Source organism: Electrona antarctica (genome assembly GCF_951216825.1).
Source record: "Electrona antarctica genome assembly, chromosome: 5".
Taxonomy (NCBI): domain Eukaryota; kingdom Metazoa; phylum Chordata; class Actinopteri; order Myctophiformes; family Myctophidae; genus Electrona; species Electrona antarctica.
In genome coordinates, this window is record NC_136810.1 from 17,215,004 (window position 1) to 17,230,632 (window position 15,629).

The 15,629-nt window shown below is 39.8% G+C and overlaps 1 protein-coding gene across 3 annotated transcripts in view; it reads left to right on the forward strand.

Annotated features, from left to right (window-relative positions):
- pot1 (protection of telomeres 1 homolog) overlaps window positions 1-15,313 on the forward strand; it is an 84,985-nt gene extending 69,672 nt beyond the window's left edge. For all 3 annotated transcript variants that reach the window (XM_079500968.1, XM_079500970.1, XM_079500969.1), the window contains exons 17-20: window positions 4,930-5,015; window positions 9,216-9,310; window positions 10,500-10,611; window positions 14,106-15,313. In XM_079500968.1, the coding sequence (XP_079357094.1) occupies window positions 4,930-5,015; window positions 9,216-9,310; window positions 10,500-10,611; window positions 14,106-14,257 (445 nt within the window). In that variant the 3' untranslated portion in view covers window positions 14,258-15,313. The remainder of the gene's footprint in view (window positions 1-4,929; window positions 5,016-9,215; window positions 9,311-10,499; window positions 10,612-14,105) is intronic.
- Window positions 15,314-15,629: the final 316 nt, after the last annotated feature.

Below are 15,629 nucleotides of genomic sequence, written 5' to 3' on the forward strand. Positions count from 1 at the left end.
TAATATACTGTATCTGTCAAGTTGAATTATACTGGGGGAACATTCACACTAATATACTGTATCTGTCAAGTTGAATTATACTGGGGGGACATTCACACTAATATACTGTATCTGTCAAGTTGAATTATACTGGGGGAACATTCACACTAATATACTGTATCTGTCAAGTTGAATTATACTGGAGGAACATTCACACTAATATACTGTATCTGTCAAGTTGAATTATACTGGGGTAACATTCACACTAATATACTGTATCTGTCAAGTTGAATTATACTGGGGGAACGTTCACACTAATATACTGTATCTGTCAAGTTGAATTATACTGGAGGAACATTCACACTAATATACTGTATCTGTCAAGTTGAATTATACTGGGGGAACATTCACACTAATATACTGTATCTGTCAAGTTGAATTATACTGGGGGAACGTTCACACTAATATACTGTATCTGTCAAGTTGAATTATACTGGGGGAACATTCACACTAATATACTGTATCTGTCAAGTTGAATTATACTGGGGGAACATTCACACTAATATACTGTATCTGTCAAGTTGAATTATACTGGGGGAACATTCACACTAATATACTGTATCTGTCAAGTTGAATTATACTGGGGGAACATTCACACTAATATACTGTATCTGTCAAGTTGAATTATACTGGGGGAACATTCACACTAATATACTGTATCTGTCAAGTTGAATTATACTGGGGGAACATTCACACTAATATACTGTATCTGTCAAGTTGAATTATACTGGAGGAACATTCACACTAATATACTGTATCTGTCAAGTTGAATTATACTGGGGGAACATTCACACTAATATACTGTATCTGTCAAGTTGAATTATACTGGGGGAACATTCACACTAATATACTGTATCTGTCAAGTTGAATTATACTGGGGGAACATTCACACTAATATACTGTATCTGTCAAGTTGAATTATACTGGGGGAACATTCACACTAATAATATACTGTATCTGTCAAGTTGAATTATACTGGGGGAACATTCACACTAATATACTGAATCTGTCAAGTTGAATTATACTGGGGGAACATTCACACTAATATATACTGTATCTGTCAAGTTGAATTATACTGGGGGAACATTCACACTAATATACTGTATCTGTCAAGTTGAATTATACTGGGGGAACATTCACACTAATATACTGTATCTGTCAAGTTGAATTATACTGGGGGAACATTCACACTAATAATATACTGTATCTGTCAAGTTGAATTATACTGGGGGAACATTCACACTAATATACTGTATCTGTCAAGTTGAATTATACTGGGGGAACATTCACACTGATATACTGTATCTGTCAAGTTGAATTATACTAGGGGAACATTCACACTAATATACTGTATCTGTCAAGTTGAATTATACTGGGGGAACATTCACACTAATATACTGTATCTGTCAAGTTGAATTATACTGGAGGAACATTCACACTAATATACTGTATCTGTCAAGTTGAATTATACTGGGGGGAACATTCACACTAATATACTGTATCTGTCAAGTTGAATTATACTGGGGGGAACATTCACACTAATATACTGTATCTGTCAAGTTGAATTATACTGGGGGAACATTCACACTAATATACTGTATCTGTCAAGTTGAATTATACTGGGGGAACATTCACACTAATGTACTGTATCTGTCAAGTTGAATTATACTGGGGGAACATTCACACTAATATACTGTATCTGTCAAGTTGAATTATACTGGGGGAACATTCACACTAATATACTGTATCTGTCAAGTTGAATTATACTGGAGGAACATTCACACTAATATACTGTATCTGTCAAGTTGAATTATACTGGGGGAACATTCACACTAATATACTGTATCTGTCAAGTTGAATTATACTGGGGGAACATTCACACTAATATACTTTATCTGTCAAGTTGAATTATACTGGGGGGAACATTCACACTAATATACTGTATCTGTCAAGTTGAATTATACTGGGGGAACATTCACATTCACACTAATATACTGTATCTGTCAGGTTGAATTATACTGGGGGAACATTCACACTAATAATATACTGTATCTGTCAAGTTGAATTATACTGGGGGAACATTCACACTAATATACTGTATCTGTCAAGTTGAATTATACTGGGGGAACATTCACACTAATATACTTTATCTGTCAAGTTGAATTATACTGGGGGGAACATTCACACTAATATACTGTATCTGTCAAGTTGAATTATACTGGGGGAACATTCACATTCACACTAATATACTGTATCTGTCAGGTTGAATTATACTGGGGGAACATTCACACTAATAATATACTGTATCTGTCAAGTTGAATTATACTGGGGGAACATTCACACTAATATACTGTATCTGTCAAGTTGAATTATACTGGGGGAACATTCACACTAATATACTTTATCTGTCAAGTTGAATTATACTGGGGGGAACATTCACACTAATATACTGTATCTGTCAAGTTGAATTATACTGGGGGAACATTCACACTAATATACTGTATCTGTCAAGTTGAATTATACTGGGGGAACATTCACACTGATATACTGTATCTGTCAAGTTGAATTATACTGGGGGAACATTCACACTAATATACTGTATCTGTCAAGTTGAATTATACTGGGGGAACATTCACACTAATATACTGTATCTGTCAAGTTGAATTATACTGGGGGAACATTCACACTAATATACTGTATCTGTCAAGTTGAATTATACTGGGGGAACATTCACACTAATATACTGTATCTGTCAAGTTGAATTATACTGGGGGAACATTCACACTAATATACTGTATCTGTCAAGTTGAATTATACTGGAGGAACATTCACACTAATATACTGTATCTGTCAAGTTGAATTATACTGGAGGAACATTCACACTAATATACTGTATCTGTCAAGTTGAATTATACTGGGGGAACATTCACACTAATATACTGTATCTGTCAAGTTGAATTATACTGGGGGAACATTCACACTAATATACTGTATCTGTCAAGTTGAATTATACTGGGGGAACATTCACACTAATATACTGTATCTGTCAAGTTGAATTATACTGGAGGAACATTCACACTAATATACTGTATCTGTCAAGTTGAATTATACTGGGGGAACATTCACACTAATATACTGTATCTGTCAAGTTGAATTATACTGGGGGAACATTCACACTAATATACTGTATCTGTCAAGTTGAGTTATACTGGGGGAACATTCACACTAATATACTGTATCTGTCAAGTTGAGTTATACTGGGGGAACATTCACACTAATATACTGTATCTGTCAAGTTGAATTATACTGGGGGAACATTCACACTAATATACTGTATCTGTCAAGTTGAATTATACTGGGGGAACATTCACACTAATATACTGTATCTGTCAAGTTGAGTTATACTGGGGGAACATTCACACTAATATACTGTATCTGTCAAGTTGAGTTATACTGGGGGAACATTCACACTAATATACTGTATCTGTCAAGTTGAATTATACTGGGGGAACATTCACACTAATATAGTTGAATTATACTGGGGGAACATTCACACTAATATACTGTATCTGTCAAGTTGAATTATACTGGGGGAACATTCACACTAATGTACTGTATCTGTCAAGTTGAATTATACTGGGGGAACATTCACACTAATGTACTGTATCTGTCAAGTTGAATTATACTGGGGGAACATTCACACTAATATACTGTATCTGTCAAGTTGAATTATACTGGGGGAACATTCACACTAATATACTGTATCTGTCAAGGTGAATTATACTGGGGGAACATTCACACTAATATACTGTATCTGTCAAGTTGAATTATACTGGGGGAACATTCACACTAATATACTGTATCTGTCAAGTTGAATTATACTGGGGGAACATTCACGCTAATATACTGTATCTGTCAAGTTGAATTATACTGGGGGAACATTCACACTAATATACTGTATCTGTCAAGTTGAATTATACTGGGGGAACATTCACACTAATATACTGTATCTGTCAAGTTGAATTATACTGGGGGAACATTCACACTAATATACTGTATCTGTCAAGTTGAATTATACTGGGGGAACATTCACACTAATATACTGTATCTGTCAAGTTGCAACTCTGTTCCGTTCCATTAAGACTTCAAACAAAATCCAATGTTTGGGTGTGTGTGTGTGTGTGTGTGTGTGTGTGTGTGTGTGTGTGTGTGTGTGTGTGTGTGTGTGTGTGTGTGTGTGTGTGTGTGTGTGTGTGTGTGTGTGTGTGTGTGTGTGTGTGTGTGTGTGTGTGTGTGTGTGGTCGGTCTTTCTCATTCAATTGTGCATTACAAAATGTGTGTGTGTGCTTTTTTTCTAGTCTTTCTCATTATTCAATAATGAATTTTGTATTTTACTTTACTGTCATTATAATGCACAATTATTGTGCATTATAAAATGACAGTACAGTAAAATACTAAATGAGTGCAAGTTCACAAGCCCAAATGACATTTTGAAAGTGCTTAATAATGTACCCAGCAGACAAAACGTAACTTATTTTGGTAAAATATGGAACTAAGACAAGCATTCACATGTTGGTGAAGTTGTTAAAAACACCTAGAATTCTTCACGTGATACTATACATAACTAAACGTATTATTAAATTACTAAAATATAAAGCAATCAATTATCAATCAGTAGTCTCATCTCTAGCTGTGTGCGTGTCTGCATGAGTTATATATTTCACTGCTGATTTGAGAATATGATTTAATAATCTTATAGATTATTAAATCACGTTTGAATAAATTTGAAATTACCTTGTAGCACTTTTAACTTTTAAGCACAATTATTCATACATTTTGGGTGTAATGGGCAGTACTCCTCACTGAGTGATTTCTATGTGTGCATTTCAGATGCAAGCAGTGTTCTGAAGTGAAGATGACTGATCCAAATCCTTTTGAAGATGTGGAAGTTATTAATGAGAAGACTGTTGCTGCAGGTGCTGTACGCTTCGTTGGATATCATTGCTGAACATTGTTGTTGAGGAAGGTTAAGTGCATAACTACATAATGGTCTGCACAAATGAAACTCTCTATTCGTAAAGATAAAGAAAACTATTAACATGTCACGTGAAATGGAAATGTGCCTACGGCACACTGGCATCTAGAATACAAACAATAAAAACACAAATGCAATAACGTACAATATAAAAGGTATTCTGATAACAGCAACATGGGCTGTAGGGGTTGGGTGGAAGGGTTGTTTTCCTTTAAATGTTCTTATTTAAAATATCCAGTGTTCTTAGAGAAAGGGAAACTGTACTTTGATGGCTTTTTCTCGTCTACACCAAATCTCTTCGTCAAAGATAGCAGATCTACATGCTCACATCTGTTGTTTTTATTTAGTTTTTTGCCCACCAGAATATGGATTAAAGGATTCAAGTGGTTAACACCATGGAGGCCCGGGGCGGAGATCTCCGTCATGGTCAAGGTCATGGTCAAGTGCCCAAGCCGGAGATTGATAAATAGGACGTATCAAAAAGTGATCGAAAATGTCCCCTGCCTGTTTAGCTGACGAAAACGAAAATCTTAAAACGATCATAACTCCCGATCTAAATCATCCCGTCTAATTCTGAAAAAATATCCTGTGTTTGACGGCCTTCCGCGGTCCAGTCGCTAGTCGCGATAGATTTATTATTACCTCCCGTTGTTGTCGATCGACTCTAGAGTGGTGTGGCCCCATACGATTGTGTGTATTTTCCACACTTTTTTTTCAAGAAAGGGTTTCGAATAGCCGAAGTATAGCTAAACTGATTTTGATGTCATATTAACTCATTTTGCTGCAGGGGACCCCCTGGAATATCTATCACTTTGGGGGTCCCCGAACCCCACTTCAAGAACCACTGCTTGTAAGGGTGGCAATGTTGATCTGTCCGTCCGTTTTCCATCAATTTTTATCAGCGTGTCCGTCTGTGAGTGTCTGTGTGCAACTGTGCATGCATGCTTGCATGTACGTATGTGTGTCGCCGTGACCTCAGTTGTCTTGGCATTTTGCTGTTTACACTGCAGTTGACCTGTCTCCTCCATAAGCAGTCGTGCTTTCTCTCACAGACACACACTCAACACGCACGCGCGCAACATGTTGCGAGTGTGCGTGGTCACTCTCTGATGATTTATGTGCTGCTCATATCCTCTCCGTCTGATCCTGTTACTTTGATCCTGCTTAGGCCACTTCCTGCCGTTTGGAACGCTCTCCTGCTTCTTACCCTGTCTGCTTCGCTTTGGCATTTACTCTGTTCTGCTGCTGCTGCTGCAGCGTCTCAGCCCAGCGCTCTCCTCTCCTCTCGCACCCATCGGCTGCTGGCTTTGGCCTTAACGCCTGATCCTCCCACTCTGGCCTTGCTGGGTCTTTAACCCATGTTGGGCGGGAACCCCTTTTTGGTGTTATACTTTAGCTATTGAAAAATAGCAGATCTAGTTCTGCTATTTTTGAAAAATCGTGCAAATGTGCCTCAAATCTTTGAATATATATTATTACAGAGTGAAGATTTTAACTCAAATCTTTGCTTCTGGGGAGGTCTCTGGAACAACATATTTTCAGATGGGGGCGGAGGCCAATTACATATAGTTTTTGGGGTCCTTGACATGAAATATTGAGCACCACTGATACAGAAACATAAGGTTTTTCAGAAAACTGTCAGGATTTTGAATTTCGACGTCAGGCCTAAATGCGTTAAGGCAAAGCTCAGCTGTAAAGAAGACTAGAGCCAGACCCATACAGCACCTTTCCAAAGAATAGATTCAGTGCACACAACGTAAATGATTTCAAGTATTTATTTGTTTTTCTTTATACAATTTTGGTTTCCAGCTCACAAAACCCACCAAAACAGAATTTAAAAAAAATGGAATACTGTAAAGAAATCACCATTTACTCCTCAGTTTTTGCAGAGTATGAATGTTTTAATCTGAATGCCACATTAAGAAATTAGGATCACATCAAATCAGTCAAAATATGGTACTTTCAAAACATAAATGTCAATCTTCAATACTTGGTTGGGAATCCCTTTGCCTTCATCACTGCCTCGATACACTGATTGAGGCAATCAGCCTGTGGCATTGCTCGGGAGCTATGGAAGGCAAGCCCAGGTTTCCTTGATGCTTCGTGCTATCAGCTCTTCTTTGTTTTTGGGTCTAGTGCCCCTCATTTTCCTCTTGGCAATACCCCACAGATTCTCAATGGGGTTTAGGTCCGGTGAGTTGGCTGGCCAGTCAAGCACTGTGATGGCATGGGCATCAAACAAGATTATTTATATATATATATATATATATATATATATATATATATATATATATATATATATATATATATATATATATTATTTTTTTTATGGAGGGATAGACAGTAGGCTGACAGGACATGGGGAGAGAGATGGGGGGGGGGGTGACATGCAGTAAAGGCCGTCGGGATCGGGAGTCGAACCCACGGCACACTGCCAGACTGGATTACCAGCCAAGGTGCCTGGACCACTGAGTCACGGCCCAGGCCATCAAACCAGGTTGTGGTACTTCTGGCGGTAATAGCGGTATGGGCAGGGGCCAGGTCCTGCTGGAAGATGGCATCTGCATCTCCATACAGATCCTCATGAAGTCCTCTAAAACATTCTGGTAGACTGTTGCGTTGCCCTTTTGGATTTAAGAAAGCAGAGTCGGTCATGATTTGGGGTGCAATGTCCAGTGCAGGTGTTGGTAAACTCTGCTTTCTTAAATCCAACAATTGAATTAAAACATTCATATGCTGCAAAAATTGAGGAGTAAATGGTGATTTCTTCACAGTATTAACATTTTTTTGAAATTCTGTTGCAGTGGGTTTTATTGAGCTGGAAGCCAAAATTGTGTGTAAACAAATAAATACTTGAAAGTTGAACTTTTTTTAATGGAATTATGGAAATAAACCAACTTTTCCATGATATTCTAATTTTTTGGAAAGGTGCTGTATAGAGGTCTAGACAATTATTAGACTCTTTTGATGACTTTGGCATCGGCAGTTAAGGCTCCTCCCATGCTTCCTCCGACGTGGGAACATACTGCCGTTTGAGACGGGCTTTCTGAACTGGTTCAGTGAATCATGTGGGGGTGACACTAACATTTCGGAAGGAGCATGTATTGGCCTTCATGAAGCTCATGTGTGCCGATTTTTAAGGACATTCAACCTCAAATATCGTTATTGGAGAATATGTTCAACGTGTTCGAAGCAAGTTGTGAGCTTGTAGTTTTTTTATGTTCTATTTTGGTATACGCATTTTTAAAACCTATTATTGATAGGTAATCGATGGCCTCGGACTCTGCAAAATGGACATCGACATTGTGTGTCAAAACGTTTTGCCTTTCACAAAATCACAGAGAGGAACTCTCTCCCCTCCCATCTCCTCCCCTCCCATCTCCTCTCCTCCCATCTCATCATCTCTCATCTCCTCCCCTCTCCGCTCCTCCCCTCCCATCTCCTCTCCTCCCATCTCATCATCTCTCATCTCCTCCCCTCTCATCTCCTCCCCTCTCATCTCCTCCCCTCTCCTCTCTTCCCCTCCCATCCACTATCCTCCCATCTCATCTCCTCTTCTCTCATCTCCTCCCCTCCCATCTCATCTTGTCTCATCTCCTCCCCTCTCCTCTCCTCCCATCTCATCTTGTCTCCTCTCCTCCCATCTCATCTTGTCTCATCTCCTCCCCTCTCCTCTCTTTTGCTTTCCTCTACTCTCCCCTCCCCTCTCTCCTATCCTCTGTTAACCCATTTTGGGGCGGGAACCCCTTTTGGTGTTTTACGTTATACCTTAGCTATTGAAAAATATAGCAGAACTACAAGCTTGTAGGTCTGCTATTTTTTTTAAATCATGAAAATGTGGCGCAAATCTTTGAATATATATATTCTTTCACAGCGAACATTTTAACTCAAATCTTTGCTTCATGGGGGGGTCACTGGAACAACATATTTTCAGGTGGGGGTCGACAGCCAATTACATATAATTCTGGGGGTCCTTGACATGGAATCCTTTGAGTACCACTGACATACAGTAGAAACATGGGTTTTTCAGAAAACCTTCAGGATTTAGAAGACATTTGTAGAATCTTGTGTCAGGTCTAAATGGGTTAAATCACTGGAGTTTAAAGGTTTAATGGTTCTGTTCCTTCTGTTCTCTGTGCAGCGATCGGGGTGCAGCTGCTGCGGTACGTCCTGGTCATGAAGCTGGTGCTGCAGGATGATACGGACACACTGGAGGCTCTGCTCTTCAGAGATGCTGTAAGTTACACATGCATTTTTTAGTTTTTCTCTCTGGGACCCATACTTGAATGTCTCCATGTTGGCATGGACGTTAAGGAACAGTAAATCCACTACAGAGGGCAGGTCCGAGTCAAAAGGTTGAGTCTGGCTCAAACATGAGCCAGTTTGCCCTCCTCCATACTCCCACAGGGTTTACGGTGAAATTGGTGACCTGCCAAGACATGTGATCAATCTTGTGGAAAGCATGAACTTGCCAACTGCCAGCGATTTTGTCTTTTTCCCTTATACCTTTCAAGTAGTCACAGAATCTGTATCTCCAGTACGATCGATCGTTTTTTTTTTCTTTCTGTGCTTCCTTTTATTTTCCTGGTGAAAGTACGATCTTTCGTCACTCAACACAGTGTTTGTTTACGTCCGGTTCACATCTCGGGTTCCGTGGGCCTTCAAAATAAAGGTCTTCACTCTTCACTGAAAAACACTGGCAGTGGCGGATGAATGAATGAATGAATGAATACCTGGCAGTTAATGTGTTCATGCAAAAATAAAACAAAAGGCAGGTTTCTGGACTGTTCACAGACAAAATAGACAAATGGTGACATCTTATAATGAGCATTAGTGGGTTAAAAATGGGTGAAGTGCTCCTTTTAAACTGTGCCGTGTGAATATGCCAGTGTTTGACTTGGGGAGTGGATGGTAATCCCAATCTAATTAAGAGTCAGTGCAAATATCAAGCCCTGAAGAAGGGGCCGACTAACACGTACTAATGACTGTTGACTCTTCATGCAGGCCAGAGAAGGATAAATAGACCATTAGATCTCCGTGAGGTCCATGCTCTTGTGTGTTAAGCCTGACATGGGTTGCCATGTCCGCTTATTAAGCGACTTTGGGCTGTTTTTATGTAAAGTTGCTTGTAAATATTGGTGGTTGCGTTTTTTTGTTGTTGGGAGGATTGTTTCTAAAGCGCAGTGCTTATTTGGGTAGTAGTGCTTATTACACTTAGTGGAGGAGTTAAAGCCGGAAATTATTTTTTCTTTTTCCATTTTTGCCAAGATTTCATTTTGAAAATAGCAGATCTAAGAGATTACAACGCGATCGTCTATTTTCAAATACTGTAAATAGCCGATGCTCATGTGGCCTATACTGTCGCTTCTTTTGGGCTTGTTTTCATAGACCTGGTTTGGCTTGTTTCTCCTGTGTCGCCATACAGGAGCTGTTCTTCAACGTGTCTGCAGAGGAGGTGGCCTTCAGCCAGGAGCAGCAGAACATCATCCAGAAAACCATGGATGCACTCTGCCCGCCTGGAGAGGACACGGGCACGGGTAAGTCAATACATATTCTAGCCTTGGATATTCCTTCGAAAAGAAGGTTGCTGCTCAGGTTAGAATCCACTGCGGTGCACCCGGCTGTGTCGAGCGTCTTCACACCTTCTGGAATGAACTCTTGAAGAAAATACAGGGGATTCTAGGCATACAAATATCAATGTTCTGTTTATTTGGTCTCTGGGAGATTTACCAGATGACATTACAGGTAGTGACAGATACCTCATGAAAATATTCATGGCTGCAGGGAATAAGCCATTACTCGTAAATGGCTACAGACCGAATCTCCATCTGCAGAAGATTGGCTTCAAATAGACTGAGATATTTGACATGGAGAGGATGACTGCTAACATGAGGATGGAGAGGGAGATTTTTGTTTGCTTGTTGATAAGAAGGTTGCAAAATCCAGGGTTGAGGTTAACGCGCAAACAGGCTAGTTGAACATAGTTGAACATAGTGGTTTCAGTGAAACCAGGGGGAACCATAGTACAGGGAAAAAATATGGGTTTTAAGATTTAAAAATGTCTAGTGAGTTGGCATCTCCCTAACAACTTGTGGGAGAGCATTCCAGAGACGGGGGGCACGATGTGTGAATGCTCTGCCCAGAATCCTTATTTTATTGTGGTATGTGGCTGTGAGTTTTCCAGCATCTTGGGAGCGTAGAGGTCGTGGGAGGATGTATGCTTTTATTCAGCTGGACATGTATGGTGGAGCAAGTCCATTTAGAGCTTTAAAGGTCAGAAGGAGCATCTTGAACTGAAGTCTGCTCTGGCCTGTATGAGCAACCAGTGTAGTGTGTGGGTATGGTGAGTGTGGGTGTGATGTGGTCAAATTTCCTTTTCCTTGTTAATACTCTAGCTGCTGCATTTTGGACTAGTCTAAGGCCATTTGTGACCAGATTTGACTGAGAGCCTGCCATCGTGCAAATTCCAGCTTTTCACTAGAGGAGAAAAACAAAATGAGTTAATATCACAGGCAGACTCTTCACATACTAGAGCATGTCTGAAATAAGTGTCAGAGCTGAAATTGACATGTAAATGCTTAAACATGTAGCTAGGTGTAATGTTTAGCAGATCTACAAGCAGAGTGCCGCACTATGAGCTTGTAGGTCTGCTATTTTTGAAATCTTTGAATATATATTCTTTCAGAAGTGAACCTTTCAAGCCTGTTTTCTCAACTCGCTGTTTTCTGCAAGACATACTCTATAAGTCATATCTCCAAAACTGGTGGGTCAAACTGAACAACCAATATGTCAATTTGAAGCTATGATTCCCTGCTTTCATATGACATGAAAAAACAATTGTGTTGCTGTTGATGGTAGACCGGAGAAGAGAGCATTGCAGTAATCTATTGTTGAGGTGATGAAAGCGTGGACCAGGGTTTCAGCATCGGGAAGTGATGGTATTGGACGGATTCTGGATAGGTTGCGCAGATGGAAAAAGGCGGATTTTGTAATGCTTTTAATGTGGGGTACAAAGGATAGGGATGAGTCAAAAATGACTCCTACATTTCTGACTGTTGGTTTGTGGGTTATTGGGCAGCCATCAAGGTTCATAGAGGTGTTCCAGTTATCCAGGTGTTGTATTGTAATCCAGTTGTATTATCTGGATAACTCTGTGTGGACGTTTTAAAGAGGCAATTAAACTTTATAGATTTGTGAGCGGACAAAGTGTTCTGTACTGCAGCCTGGAATGGGATATTGATACAGCAACAGGAGACTGAAAGGATAGAACTGGCCGATTATTTGGTAATTATTTCACTGTTTTGATAACGTCAGTATCAGCAGATGTGTGCCACCTGTTTTCAACCTGGCATCCCTATTTGGGCATATCATTATAGGATAACATTTTCAAAAGTTAAAAAGAAATTATGGCATAAGTGATTCAATTAAAAGTTATAAGTAAAGGTGGGAGAGGCTTATTGTATCAGCTGAGAATGCCCTAGACCCCTGGGAGACGGAATGCTGAGGTGGAGTTACTGGAGTACCACATCTAACGGCTGACATCAGCTCCCAGTGCTTATCGTACCACTTGGCACACCCAAGCCACACCACTCATTCATACGCTGAGTTGGCAGTGCCTGGGATCGAACCCATGACCTTATGGTCCGAAGGTGAGAGCTCTACCAACCGGGCTACCCCTCCCGGACACAAGTAAAAGCTTAGTTAAATGTTCTCAAATAGAAACTTTAATCAACGTTTCAATCAAGTTCTCTGACAAAATATGGGCAAGCCCGTCAAAATCGGGATTGGCATCACAAAATCTGTCATGGTTCAGGCTGACATTCTGGCATGAGTTTATTATGATTGAGCTATTGTCTTGGAAAATCTCATTTCAGCCTCTCATCATCCCTATGGTGGTGTTGAATTGCATTGACGGCAGGGCTGTAATAGAAAGACGCTCCTTCCTTCATCTCAGGCCAGAAGAGAAGTGAGCTGCTCCGCCATGCAGCGGTCCCAAGGACAGAATGTGTAACCTCACGTAAATCTGTACCGGTCTAATGAAGCATATTGACAAACAGCAGCAAGTTCTCTCTCCCATTAGCGGGCAAGGAGTCAGGATTAGCTTCCAGCCGTTTGTGGAACGTGAATTCATTGCAGAGGAAAAAAACAAGCAAACTGATGGAGGATCACAAGTTAAGGCCCTGTGCTGTGTAGAGACCTTCCTTTAGGTCTTCAACAGGGTGTCCGGGAGCCCTAGGGGAGGTCCTCAGAGTTACTGCAGGGGGGCCACCAGGTATTTGTGCGATGATGGTGACTTTTAGCCGAAAATAGCCTATCTACAAGCTCACAGGGCCTCGACACATCATCACGCAGTGATGACGTGGAAGTAATTAAAAACTTATTTTTATGGACTTTTGATATAAAAACACACAAAAATGAGAATTTGACCATTTTTTTTGGCATCCATTGTTAGGTATGATGACCACAAATATGGTCTAAAAGTGTGAAAAACGTATTTTTCATTTAACTACGCCTTTAAGCATTTTGTTATACTTTAGCTATTGAAAAATAGCAGATCTACAAGCTCATAGCGCGGCACCGAGTGCCGCGCTACGAGCTTGTAGGTCTGCTATTTTTTAAATCTTTGAATATATATTCTTTCAGAGTGAACGTTTTTTAACTAAAATCTTTGCTTCTGAGAGGTTCCGCCTGGAATAACAGATGGGGGTCGGTGGCCAATTACATATCATTTTTGGGGTCCTTGACATGAAATATTGAGCACTGGGGTTTTTCAGAAAACGGATTTTCAGAATCGTCCTCAGGTCTAAATGGGTTAAGCTTGTCGATAATTTCACTAGTTTTTCTGCTGGGAGGAGACTCAAATTACTCTTTCTCTTTCAACTCACTTCTCGATCTAAAACATTTGGGAACCCCTGGTCTATTTTGCGGTACTCTACAATTCACCTGTTCATTTCTAACCCTTCCCCGATGCAGGTGGAGTTGAAGCATTATTTTAATTGTCCTTCATGTGTCTCTCTCTGTCTTTCGGTAGCAAGGCGTCCGTGGCTCAGCCTGTGTCTCTCTGCGTACACAGCAGAAGACGGACAGACCTGCTACCAGATCTGCAACACACGCTGCACCATCACTCAGCCAGCGGTGCCGGACCTAGGGAGAGAAACAGACAACCCGACTAAGGCTGCATGATTCTCTCACACACACACACACACACACACACACACACACACACACACACACACACACACACACACACACACACACACACGCACGTACGCGCAAAATAAGTTAATATAGCATTACAAAGTTATAGTAATATTTAGGTTTATTTCCACATAAATAATTGCATTGTGTTCCAAGTTATTGCCTTATTTCTGTTTAAAAAAAGAAAGAAAAAAAACACAAAAGAAAGAAAATGGGATTATACACGTAAACGTTGAAAATATGACATGTTGTGAGTTTGTAGATCTGTTATTTTCAACAATATCTTTTGGTTTTTTTTCTTCGTTTTTTTAAACACTATTCTTGGTCCCTGGCACAAAATGAAACGACATGAAAAGGTTCGAGAGCCACTGCGTTCAACAACATGAGGGAGCAAAGCCCACATAAGTAACTACACTTTAGATACAAGGCCCCAACAAAAAATACAATATCCACAAACGACTATACAGAAAACCAGACCAAAGTTGTTTATAATAAGCAGACTTGGCAACAATGCGCTCAACCACTGTCCCAACCCACCTAAAAACATGCACAGTACGGATCTCGACTACACACACACACACACACACACGCTCCAAGTCCTTACAGTCATTTTTGTTCTTTGTGTTAATTACCCGTCTGTCATTTATTTTTGTTGTTACTTCAGGTTGTTGAATGTGCAACCGTCGCTGTCGGGTGGAAACCTTGTATGACAACTTAACCGCTTTTCAATTTCACTTGAAAAGAATGTTCAAAGATAGATGTATACTGTACATATCAGCTATTTTTGCTACCTTTGTGTGACATTGACTGTAGTAGAAGTAGGACGTTCATTTTTAAATAAGAACATGAAAAGTGAAATGTTGCAGATATATGAGGTTTATGTCAGCAGCGAAGTGTCGAGTAATGTGTGAATCTATGGGAATCAGAATAGGGTTTGTTTAACCGCTAAATGTAGTTTTGCTTGTTTATGTACAGTTTGGATATGTATAGATATTGCAATAACCTTTTTCAAATAAATAAAACGAGCTGTAGTTAAATGCCTAGTGATCAATCAATCATTGTATAAACCCTTATTTAAACTTTTTATGTCAAGAGTGTTGCACAAAAGTAGTGAAAATAGCAGATCCAGGAAGCACTATGTAACTATGAAAAGTGCTATATAAATAAATGCATTATTATCACAAGCTCACAGTGGGTAGCTTGTAGAGCAGCTATCTTCACTACGTAAAAAAAAAAGTGATTGTTGGATATTTGAAAAATAACAATTTGTCCGATACGGATATTTGTTTATTTATTGTTTTGTATTATTAGTTCCCCTTTTGTGCCAGCTTGGTAGGCTGCAGATAACCAATACACC